Source organism: Synchiropus splendidus, chromosome 3 (assembly GCF_027744825.2).
Source record: "Synchiropus splendidus isolate RoL2022-P1 chromosome 3, RoL_Sspl_1.0, whole genome shotgun sequence".
Lineage (NCBI taxonomy): Eukaryota > Metazoa > Chordata > Actinopteri > Syngnathiformes > Callionymidae > Synchiropus > Synchiropus splendidus.
Genome location: NC_071336.1, coordinates 22,474,256 through 22,486,995, shown reverse-complemented (window position 1 = coordinate 22,486,995; position 12,740 = coordinate 22,474,256). Strand labels below are relative to the sequence as shown.

Here is a 12,740-nt window from a genome sequence, read left to right as displayed (position 1 = left end):
CAGCCTCATTATGAAATGTGTATTTGCAGAAGCTCACACAGCAGTGCAGCACTTGCCTGAAAGCTTCTGCTCATCCTCCTCACTCTCCTCCTTCTACTCTCATTTTTAGATCACGCCGCCCCAGGGAAGCAATGTCGTGCTTCATTCATTGAGCTGTATCTCCCATCGTCCTAAATCCTTCTACAATACTGTATCTCTTTTGTTTCGAAAAGCAACGCTCTATCAACCCCCTGAAGTTTGCCTTGCTCTAGAGATGGAAGCCGAAGCTTCAGAAGGCTGTGGTGTCATCAGTGAACTTGGTGAAGCAACTCATTCTCACTCCCAAGACATCAAATAGCGACTATATTCAAGTGGACTTTGGCATCACAGAGTGAAAGCAAAGTCAAATGCAGTCCGTGGCAAAACCTGATACCCTGAGGAATATGCCCCACGCAAAAAGAAAAAAACAGAGGTTGGGGTCAGGGTTAAGCCATGGGGTTAGTCAGGATTTGATTCCACTGTTGCTACAGTATGTCGATTTGTTTGGATATACGGGATGATGGCTAAAAGACTAGTGTTCTGTGTTTTTGGTCTTGAATCAGCCTTGCCCCCTAAATTCTTGATCTTGTCTCAGTATTGGTATGCTGTGGTCTTGGTCTTGACTCTGCCTCGGCTTCGGTGCTCTTGACTACAACACTAGTAAAGCAAACCTCTGCTGCTTCATCTGTGATATCAAAGCTACTGCACTTGTGTGTCTCTGTTGTGCACCATAGTCGAATTATCATTCATTGTATCACTGAGGGTGTAGAAATAACCCTCTTTGGAATCTGAATCTGACCCCAGCAACGTGCCACAGCTATGAAGTATAAATCAAAATCTGATTTTTCTAAACATTTATTTGATAGTCTTCATGAAATCGTGCTCCAATAACTTGAAGCAAAGATATCTATCAGTACTTTGTGCTTGGTTCTATCAATTTATTTTCATTTTATTCCAACTTTATCTGTATGAGCTGATTTAAATTTTAAACCCAGACAGACCGTATCACAAAAAGTTTGAATTACCAGTCAAAATCTTGGAAACTGCTTGAAGAGGTGCCCCCTCCAGATATGACTTCTCTTTTGTCTCCATGGCGTCTCCCATGGAGCGGTAGATAAAAAGAAGCTTGGCCTCTTCACTGGAGCTCAGCTGCCAACATCGGAGTGACTAGATTCAGTTGTGGCATGAAACAGAGGCGCTGAGGCTCATTGAGCAGCTCGGATGAAAAAGACTGAGAATAATAAATCCAGTGAGAAGGAGCTTCACAGCTTAAGAGAACAGCAGTGAATATGTCTGCGGTGCATATGCGAGTCACTGAGGGCCACTCAGGGTCCCTTTATGAGCACTGCTATTTTCACCCTCTGCATTGTCGGCCAGTCTCCTAAATGAGCCATAGTCTTTTTCTGGTTTGTTGCATAGGCTTGTCCGGAGTGCTTCATCCCATTTCTATTGGAGACAGCAGCGGAATGAAACTCGTAGACTCTATTCCAGGGATGCTCAAATGGAAGTCTTTTTATTTTTCCAACAAGTCCATTCAGTGAGATTGGTCAGGCGACACATGATACTTCAACACTCCCTGAAAATTAATCGTCATTCCCATTTTGACTTCAAATAAATTAAAAGCTTAGTGCAGCATTGATGGTTACATGCAAGGTTGAATGATTTCTCCACCTCAGCGCGTTTCTAAACATCTGATCTTTGTGGCCTCTTACATCAATTTTTTAAATCAACATTTATTTTGTTCAAAATAGCAGAGCAAATCCCATTGTGAGTCTTACATCAAACGCTCTCGCTGCTTCATTTGCGCAGTGCCATCGTTGGATCTGGAAGCAAAGGTTCACAACTTGTGCCTTTGTGGTGGGTCGGATAGAAAACTATGGTGGATCATTGCTTTTACTATAGATTATTATAGCTTGCTATTGTCCAATAGACAAGCCAAAGAGTCTCAGAAACAGTACGGTCTGCACGTGTTGACAAAGCAATAACGGTTCAGGCGCCTCAAATAATCAAGTGGCAAGTCGGATGTGACGCAAGACCCCATGTACTTGCGCATTAGAGTTTTCATTCCATACTATGGATGCCAAATGGTACCAGTCTATACTTTGGGGCTGTTAAATCAACGCAACTGACAGGATCATGCAGCTTGTTATTGTGGTCTCGAGCTGATCTTCTGCAGTCACACTGCGTAAGTAGCTGCTTGGTCTGTTCTGTCAGAATGAATATTATTTTCATAAAATCTCTCGGAAGCGATGACAAAAATCCTGAAACACATCTCCCATAGCTGAAAACAATCGCCTCCGCCACAGACTTTTGTGTGGCAGTGTTGTGTTTTGGGAATTTGGATTTTGCTTCAGGGTATGTTTATTTATTTGGTAATTTGTTGGTGTTTTTAGCACCTCAGGGCCGCTGATGCGAGGCAGTCTGTTCGAGCATCTTTGTGAAGAGCTGCACCTGGAGGAAGTCCATCCAGAACACACAAAACATTTGCAAAGTTATTGCTTGCACTTTGAAACAGATGTCCCTCCACAAACACAGATGAGCTCTGGGCCCTGGTTCTGTTCTGAATTCATTACTGGACAATAAACCTGGCTGAATCAAATCATGCATTTTAAAACATTTTTTTTCTTTAATGCAGGGTTTTAAGGACACAGTCGCTGGAATGGTATTACAACAATGTGAAGAGTCGCTTTAAGAGATTCGGCAGCGCCAAGGTTCTGAAGACGTTGTACAGAAAACACATCATTGAGCGAGGGGCCTTCTCCGAACTCCCAGGTAACGTTTTCATTTGTCTTTGGCTCACAACGTAATTCCAGTTGTTGAGGATTTTATGTCATTTCCTCTGTTTGATTTCAGTCCTACATAAATAGACAGACTTTAATTTGTGAGCTGTAATTCTTAAAAGAAGCAGCTCAATGTATAACCACTTACAATCGCAATTGGGTTTTCTATGAAAAGGGAATTTATTTTTGTACTCTGCAGACTGCTGCTGGTGACGTTTGGAGAGGCAGTGATTCATGACATGATAACGTCCTGCTGAGCCACTATTTAATGGGATGAGTCTCTGTCCTTGTCGTGACCCTGTTTTCATGTGCCAACAGTTTGCTTTTTTTTTCCATATGCTGACATTCTACCAGTAGTACTGAGCTCCCACTGGGCGCATTCTGTCTATTAACCTCTCAACACCATGAATCCCAATTTGGTCTGAATTGATTTCCAAGATGGAGAAGTTGTTCCTCTATTAGCATGTCATGTTCAACAGCCTCTTTAAAACCTTCGACAGACCTTCCATCCATTTCCATTGTCATCCATCCATCTGTTTGTCCTAAGAAGTGCTTCATCATTCTTTCTTCTTTCTTTCATTCTTTATAACACTCATGTGGCTGTCAGTCAAGTGTAGCTAACATAGAGTTATAAAATAAGAAGCAGTTTTTTTTCTCCTCTGCTTGCATACAAATTCAGTCGTTAAGGGGTTAATCCCGTGTGGTTCTAACCACTGTGCCCTCCTCTGTAATTGTTGTGTGCTGGACAGCAGCCTGGCAGTTTATCGGTCACATGTACAGATAACTTTGTTTCTCCCCGAATGCAACGTGATCAGCTTGTGACTGTGACTTTAGGAGAATTATTATTGCAATATCTCAACACACAATTAAAATGATGAAAGGGAAACTAATCAGACTTCATTGGAGGGCGGACATTTGTTTTGATATGATCTGGCCCACGTAGTTGTGGATGATATTCCGATTCAGTTCGGTTATCTAAGCGATGTGCAGCCAGGCCTCTTGCTGTGATTGAATTCTACTCTGTGGCTACTTATTGACCTACAAATATGTCGTCCAGGCTTATACTCTCATCCTTCTGTTGAGGTCAGCCTTCAGAACGTAGTTGACCTCATTGAAGACTTGAGAAACTAATATTGAGTACGACGTTATAGTTTATTGGAAGTTAACAGTGTTAGGGGGGTGCGCTATGAGCCATGAAGGACGTGGTTTCTGTTGTAAATATAGGCCAGTATACATGGTACACTTCAGTGGTGTTTCGTTTTACATACTATTTGAAATAGCATGGTGGGCCAGGTTCAGGCAGGGAACCTTGAGTTGGACTCCCATTATTCCTCTAGCCATTGTTTAATTAAAGCTTGTGCTGGGATAAATCCAGGAATAACTTCAGTAATGCCTCTGTGTGGTTACATATGTTATGTTGTTCCCTATTGACCATAGCCATCTGTTTGCACAAAACTCTCTATGATTTGAAATATTGACATTTGAAAATGTGCATATCCCGTCGGAAGTGCTTCATTTTGTGGGAGCTGATATCTTGTTCTCCCCAGCCACGCCCACTCTGCTGTGATTGGTGGAGGAAACCTTCAGCTCACCTCTGGTGACTGCTGCTGTAAGGAACGCCTCCCACATGGAACAGGAGCTTGTCGCTATACTGTTATACTCCATATAAGACCACAGTTGCAGATAAAATCACTTGCCGCTAAAGCTCCACTTCTTGTCCACACTGAACCATCCTGTCCGTGTTCTTTCTACACCATTGCTTACATTGGCATTTTAGTATGGCATGACATGGAAATTCTCAAATATCACATCCCTATCTGAAATATTCATGGACTTGTGAATTGCAGTGACGTGGTTGTATCTCTTTATTCATGGCATGCGTTTCCATTGCCTGCGAAATCAAGTATAAGTCATCGTGAAATGTCAGGTGACATGACAGTCGAGGGGGGAAAAAACGGGCTGTTTGACATCAATCATGTCTCCTGAGTGTGAGTGACCTTCACACTGATGGAGAGAGAGCAGGGATGATGTGCTGGATGTGGATGATTGTTTCAGTTGGAAGTTTTTACATGGTGTCCTGAGAAACACAATTGTGTGTGTCAGGTTTTCAAATTGCAATGACTTCATTTTATCATATCTGATAGCCTTGATGGAGAACTTACATATTTGCATCCAAATGCCTAAAGAAGCATCATTTAGGAAGATTTAACTAGAGATTCCTAATGTTTCTGTTACTCTACTGATGTTCCATTCAGATCATTGCTGTCAGTGTTTACTGTTAGTATTTTAATGCTTAGAAAAATATTGTATTGTTTCAATAAAGCAGCTGTAGAGCTGTATTTTGCATCAAATATGATGAGAGTGTGATCTGTGGAGGTATTTGCTCCTCATCTTTGTCTGATGATTTCTGTGAGTAAATGCCTATGAGTTGACCTTGCCACTTTTTAGGCCACTGACCACAAAAAGTGGTGTCGTCTCCATTTTGCCAAGTGTAAAGGTCAGCCTACTAAATATTATAATATTACGGTCATTAAAAGGACGTGTGTATTAAGAGCACAGATCCATCTAACAACACCAACTATCTACTCTTTATCCCACTATATAATAACTAGTCCATCAGTGTGTTATTGCTTCTTGTCAGGTCACTGTTCTGCTGGTCTTTACAATGACAGAGTAAGATGTCCCCATGTTTCCTGACCTCCTAAACATTATTACAGTGATTCGTTGCAGTGCTGCATTTCTTTTCAGAATTCACCACATGGTAATAAATGTTCTGTTTGTTTCATGTGTCCCACACAGACAGTTTTATGCAGCACTTCTGCATTTCTTCACTGATTTTACGCTGCAGCATCATTTGCCTCTCCATGAAACAACGATGACGTGCAAAGCTCACTCATTTCAAACAGAGGATTACTGTTGTCCCACTTTCCTCCTGCCCTTTGTGTTTGTTGTCATATCTCTCCAAACGTGTGTGTGGGAGTGTTGCACCTATCCAGGAGGATAACTGTGATTTAGAAAACATCAAACATTCAAACAGACTTTTGTCAAGTGGGAATTGAGAGGAGGAGAAATGGAGCTCCTATCAGTTTTTAAGTCTGTTTCTGGAACCTAAATATCACTCTGACAGCAAAGACAGAGTGGATGTCTGTGTATGTGTGTGTGTGTGTCCTTGTGCGTCTCTGCACTATGTGGCTGGAGATAGCATCAGAGAAAGCATTGATGCACTTTAAAAGCTGATAAGAAAGGATTCACCAGGTTTTGCTTCTGCAATAACAGCAAGGCAATATTTCAGCTCCTCTTACATCCCCCCCGAGGGTTTGGGGCTGTGAAAGTCACCAAACTTCACATGTTTTTGAATCAGTCTATGTGATGTCGTCCACTGCTGCTCAGTAGTCGAGAGAAGCCCGTGTGTCTGGCAAAGCTCCTCAGCAGTTGCTTGAATGATTTTGGTTAACTAAAAAGGTTGATGTCAACACATTATCACTGCCTTTGTGAGCAGCAGCGCCACAGGCCAAAGCCTCTTCATGTGATTTAGAACTGAATGAATGTAAACTTGTAGTGCACAAAATCTTTTGTGCTGAATGACAGATGTAAACTCCCACAATCACCCTGTTCATAATGTAGGAATATGAATCAGAATAGGACAGAAGCTTGACATATGAGTTTCAAGATGATGATGAAAACATTGTCATCTTTTCATAAAATCTCCCAGCAATGCAAGAAACAAAATGCCCATTGTCGATCTGTCATTGGAGATTGCTCCTGCATCTCTCAGATTAATAAATGAACATTTAGAACTCTTTATGTCCAGTAAAGCTGACCGAGGATTAGAAGAGAGCATAACAAGTGTCAAAGTTGATCTGATAAAAATGTAAATGTAAAAAAATGTATGTGAGAGACACAACTGAAACACAGTCAATGACTCATTCGTACTTTTTCTTCATTCATTAGTGTTTGAATTGTTAATGTAACTCATCCAAGTTTTTTTCTTCTTAAATGTCTTGATTCTTTTGTTCTTCCATTTCAACGCTTAGTTAAATTAGATTCAGTGTCTAGAATGAGTAATGCTCATTTTAGCAGCATTTTTCCATCACTCAAAATAGATGTAATTAATAAAAGATATAGATGGGGTATTAAAAAACAAACTTGTTTTTTTAACATATTTCTGTTACTATTAACTAACTATTCACCATTTAGAAAGTCTGAAGTTTGATTTGCTTTAGGAATCTTAAACAAAATGTGTATAAAACAAAAAAGTATATTAAGCATTTTAGCATTTTAAACAGAAAATGTCATGGCACAGTCCCTCTTTCTTCTTCATGTTTTGTGGTATTTTAGTACTAAAATGTATGTGAAATCACCACTGTCACTGTAATGAGATGTGAGAGTGTTGTGTCAGCGCTGTGAGAGTGAGTCTTTATTTATTTATAGGCAATGATCATGGATCATGTTGTAGACGTTCTATTCTCTGTTCCTCAGAAGGCTGTGTTGACGCAGCGATTACTGATGTTTCTGGAGGATTTGGAGGGCAGAATGTTAAACAGAAGCCCAAACGATCCCCGCCAGAAACGCAAACAGCCCTTGCTCTGTGTTAAATTTACCTTTGTGAGCCTACCTAACCTACCTTACCTTAGTGTGCTACAAATGCTTGTAGCGTTTCTGAAGAAATGAAGTTGGCAGAAAAGGGACGACTGAAGTTTGGTAATGTTATTGTTCTTCTGTTATAGTGTTGGGATCTACAGCCAGTTACTGTCATGTTAAAGTAAAATTCATGAATCATAAATACAATTACTTCACAACAAGTGTTTTTTTTTATCCTATTATAGTATTGTGCCTTTTCCTATTGCTTTGTTTATGAAACACTTTTTAATGGTGTTCATATGAACGCTTCTTTTTCTTTGTTTCTTCTGTTTCCTATAACTGTGCATTCTTCTTGTCTCTCTTAGTCTCTCTTAGTTGCACACGTTTAAGCCAGTTTGCATCTCATGAAGAAGAAACGTTATGAGAAATGCCACAATTTCAGCAAAAAGAAAAAGATTCGCAGCTTCTTTAGCCTTGGTTCATTTATCCACAGAAGTCGGAATGATTTCTTCTGCCAGAACCCTAATCTCAGAATCTGCTTTGTCATCACACCCACCACTTCTTTTGCTTATTTTCATGGCAGTTTCAAAGCGATATTGGCAGGTTTCTCGAGAACATGAAGGAAATGCGGGTGAGGAATGAACCAGCTTGTTTATTTTCCTCCACACTCGTGGCCTGTTGTGATGTAAACAGACATCCTGTCAGTTTGGCCCGGCTTCGTAGATCTTTGTTTATAAGTGTGTGCGTTTGCTGCCAGATGCTGCATTGTAATTGAAAGTAAACCATCCGGCCCTCTCTTTTCCTGCTCCAGCTGCTGCTGGCATTTCAGGAACGGTAGCTGAAAGCTCAGCTTAACTGGTTCTGTTTGTTTCTCTGCTTATTTTATCAACAATCTATGCTTCTATTTATCCTGTCCCCCTTCAATTGTCAGCATTGTGTAATGGACAAGCTGAAGCAAAGCAGACTCCTGGGTTTCATTGAAGTGATGAAGTTCATTTTCATGCCTTATATTATGTCCACATCAGGAAGCCTCCACATTTTCCTCTTGTGTCTCCATTTTATTACTCAATGTTATTGTTTTTAAAGGGGCTCCCATTTAGCCAAATTCCAGTAATTTCTTTCATTAGTGTCAGTGTAATAATAACAATAATAATAACAGTTTAATTCAGGGGTAGAATAGGTTACAGTCTTGAACACACTGACTTTCATCATCCAATAGCAATCTCTGAACCAACAGCCGACGCAGTAGCTGCATCATTTTTGCTGTCAGTTGTGTCCTCAGTGACTTGTAGGGGTGAATACAATATCAGATCCAGGGCATTCTTCACACTGATGCAAACTGCTGAAACACTATGTGACATCAGTGGCATGAATTAGTAAATGTTGTGTTGCTGTGTCAAGTGACTGTAAGCCGTGAAGACACCACCTGGTCTGGGTGTGTCAGATCATAAAATGGATGCTACTGTCAGAACGACACACAAAAAAATGAAATGAACAAATGAAATGATTTTTGAGGAACATCCTCAAAGGGACGCAAATATATGGAAGTAATTTACAAATATTGCTCCTCTTTGTTCCTAAAAAGTGAACTTTAATGAGGTAATAAATAATGAAAGTAGCCAACATATACTAAGAAAAATATTCATGGAATTTATTCAGATATGACGAAACCTATCTAATCGAGCAAGTGATACATCTAGTATCCACAAGACAGCAGGGGGCGCTCCTTGCATGTGATGTGTACTGATGGTACTTTCTTAATGTAGCAGAAAGACTACAAAGTAATAATCAATGCACGTGTTTATGAAAGGAAGTTAATTGTGTTGAAATAATGAAAAGACAAGGTTATACAAAGACAAAAAGGAACGAAGAACGAAAGGCGCCGGAAACAAAACACAGACCGGGAGTTACACGTAAAGGCTGAGGAAAAACCAGGAACAAAAGAGAGGCGAATTATAATCAAGCCTTACAAACGGGGAGAACACAAACACACTCGGACGGTACTCACAAGACCCAATTAAGATAAAACGCTCAGTGGTGAAAAACACACAAACACACACGAGGAAATAACTATATCAATGAGAAAACAAAAAGGGAGATCTACAAAATACTCACAGGCGGAAATCTACCGGAGAGGGAAAGTGAAACAGAAACGGAGCGAGAAGAACGAGAACTAAGGAGGCGACTGAAAAGGAATTCGAGGGAGCTTTAGCGAGAGACAGAAGTCTTGGGAGAGTTTACCATTGGAACGCGAAGAAACCATCTGGCGACACAAGCTGGCGTCGAGGGGTTGATATCCGAGGAAGTCTGATGATCAAATGCACGCCAGCTGCGTCGCTCTGAAAGCTGGAAAGAGACAAGGAAACGGAAACGAAGGAACAACCGGGAATCACAAGAACAAAAGCATGGAAAACGTGGACATGAGAATAACAATAAGAGCACAGAGAAACGCGGACGTGACACTGGTCAGATGTGCAATGGTTTACCCAAGGTGGCATTACTTTTGTTCAGCTGATAAGTAACTGAATTGGGTCTTCTTAGAAGTAAATTTAATTCTTCGGTTTGTCTAAAAACAGCACTTGGAGCCACATGAGCTTAATATAGATTGGAATGAGAAATGGCTCCACAGCCAAAGGTGTTGCAGACCAGGCCATTCCCTGACATTAGTGGTTACTGCTGACCATGGGTGAGGGTTAGCACATGTGCAGGTGAATAGAGAGCTTTGCTTTATGACTTCAAGGCTGGCAATTCAGCATTTCCCTTCTCACACTTCATAATCTCAATCATAAACAAGACCTGGGAACCTTGAACTTCTTTCTCCACTGTGGCAATAATAATTTCTCATCTGAGAGTCTGGGCTCTGGAAGATGGTCATGACCCCTGCCTTGAACAGCAGATATGAAATAGTCAACACATTTATAGTTTTAGTCCAACAGGCAACATGTTGTGCAGGCATGTCATCACAGACGTGACTATTACTTATTTAGTCTGTGTATCGCTTGTTTCATTCTACTGTTGTTAATCTAAGTTAGAAGTAAAGGTTGGTGAAATGGCAGGGAACAAATATGTGCTGCATTTTTTTTCTTGCATATAAGGGTGAAATGTGTGATCGATCCGTTGTGATTTGACCACAGTTATGGCTTCAAACAAATCCTGAAAACCATTGCAGACCTCCATTACGTGCTTGTTGACTTGCAGGCATCAGACTATTTGTTCAGTGTTTTCAGTTTGTCCTTTCTCAGTGGAGGTGACTCAGGATTTTGCTGGTGACAGGAAATCTTATCAGTATTCCAACCTGGATCCCAAGTCATCAGAAGTCTTACTCACTCCTCTGCAGCTTTGATGGAAGTGTTTGCAGGCATAGCAAAAAGGAGAGTGATCGCAACGGGGGATTCTTCAGAACTGAGTAGCTTGACAAGAAATAGTTTGTCACGGGTTTGGGTTCATATCAGACACAAGCCTTTTGAAATGACTACATGGGTGTGAAGTAGTCTTTCTGACTGGATAAGCCCTGTCTCGTCATCTACTTGTGTTTTGTCTGCATGTGTCCATGTACATGTGTGTGTATGTGGGTGTGGACCTTAAGCCTTTCCGGGGCCCTTTTACCGGTCCCCACAAGGTAAAGCCTCAATTTGACACTGAAAACTTCAAACAACTAAGTGATTCTAACGTGGTTTAAGAGTTAAAGTAAAGTTTAGTAATTTGCATTGGATGGTTAAATAAAGGAAGAGAGGCTGGGGAAAACATTATGTCATTGAGGTGACCCCACAAAGATAGCGCGACAAACCTGTGTGTTCGTGCGTGCGGTCATTTGCTGCTGGTTATTTTTGTACCTTTTGTCCGTTTCACACTGCGGCAGGTCATCACAGGTCTAACAAGGCGAAACGCACGAGAACATGGCGTCAGAGCCACTGCGTCTGTACCCAAGCGCGTGTGATGTCCGCAAACGTGTTGTGACTTCTAGACCTGTGAAAAAAATAAACATCACGGGTGAAGCTTGTGTTGAACTGGGCTTCAGTTTATGAATTTGTTTATTGTTATTCTCTCTCAGCTCATGCCACTTCGTGTCACTGGTTGATGAGACGGTTTGTGATTTGTGGCAATCCTCTCTGAGGGCTCGCAATAAAAACCCTCCTTTCTCAAACCTTTCGTCGTGCACAAGAAAGAGGCACATTTGGCAGCTCTGAGTAACAGCAGATGTCAGCGAATATGCACCGCTTTCTTGTTTGTCTTCTCTTTGATTTATCCCTTCGAAACCGTTACACCAAGTGCCCTGCTGACTGAAGACATGTTATTTATTACGATGTGACTTTGTTCTCTTCCAATGTTAACTCTGCGGTGAGGGTGAGTGGCAGCCACTCTGTAGTGGCTTGTTGTTCTGGTTGAGCTTGTCTTGGTTCATTTTGTCTCTACATTCAAGCAAAAATCTGAAAACACACAGGGTGTAGTTAATGGGAGAATTAGCTAAGAGGAGCTGGAAGTGGAAGACTCGCGTTTGTGTTTAGTCAGCAGGTGTCCCAACAAGCTCAAGGTCAGCAAATGAGCCAAAAAAAAAAATGGGTGTGCAAACATTCTGCCAAAAGCCTGGACAAATTTTCTATGCATGATGATACATTTTTTATGCTTTTACTTCGACAAACCCAAATAAATTATTCAGGAACATTTGTTTATGACTTCTCCTTTCTGTGCACCAAAATACTTATTTATGGATTTATTTATTTTTAATGGGGGTTGGGGGAGGAATTGTGGATTTGGCATTTAACCAAAATCAACTTTAAATTTCATGCTTGTTCTTATCTACATCTGAACAACATTCCAATGACTCAGATGACATTGATCTGGGTTAGATCCATGCAACGTGATCTCTTTTTCTTACCTTGGCGTTCTGAAATATCCCTGACTGGATATTTGTCCTGCAAATAAGCAGCAATCCAATGTAATCTCTCCCCATTTGTACCGCTATACTGATGAAAGGGCCACAATAAGGATGAAACCACAGGAGAGAACTCTAACGTGGATTAATGGGCCTCTCAGGGAATATGTGGTTTTAGATGCTGTTTAAACCACTTTGCTCCCTCTGGATTTCATTATGATTTTTTTTCACAATGTGGTAGTAACCTTTTTCTGCAAGAACATTTAATGAGAGTATTTAAAAAATGGCAAGCCATTCAAATATAACTTCATCATCACAGCGATTTCCACAGCCTCATCTAGACAAGCAGCAATTTAGTTTTGAAAGTTTAAATATTATATCCTCCTCATTTGAATCGCAAAAAGGAGTCACTTATGGCAAGAACAAAAGCAGCCGTGGTGACAGGAAGACAGTTGACAGGAAGACAAATGACTTCAGTGTGTAGTCTG

General features: G+C 40.8%; 1 protein-coding gene across 2 annotated transcripts in view; it reads left to right on the top strand.

Moving 5' to 3' along the window:
* Positions 1-12,740, top strand: part of myripb (myosin VIIA and Rab interacting protein b) — a 105,380-nt gene that overhangs the window by 74,353 nt on the left and 18,287 nt on the right. For both annotated transcript variants that reach the window (XM_053859888.1, XM_053859889.1), the window contains exon 4: positions 2,654-2,790. In XM_053859888.1, coding sequence (XP_053715863.1) covers positions 2,654-2,790 — 137 coding nt within the window. The remainder of the gene's footprint in view (positions 1-2,653; positions 2,791-12,740) is intronic.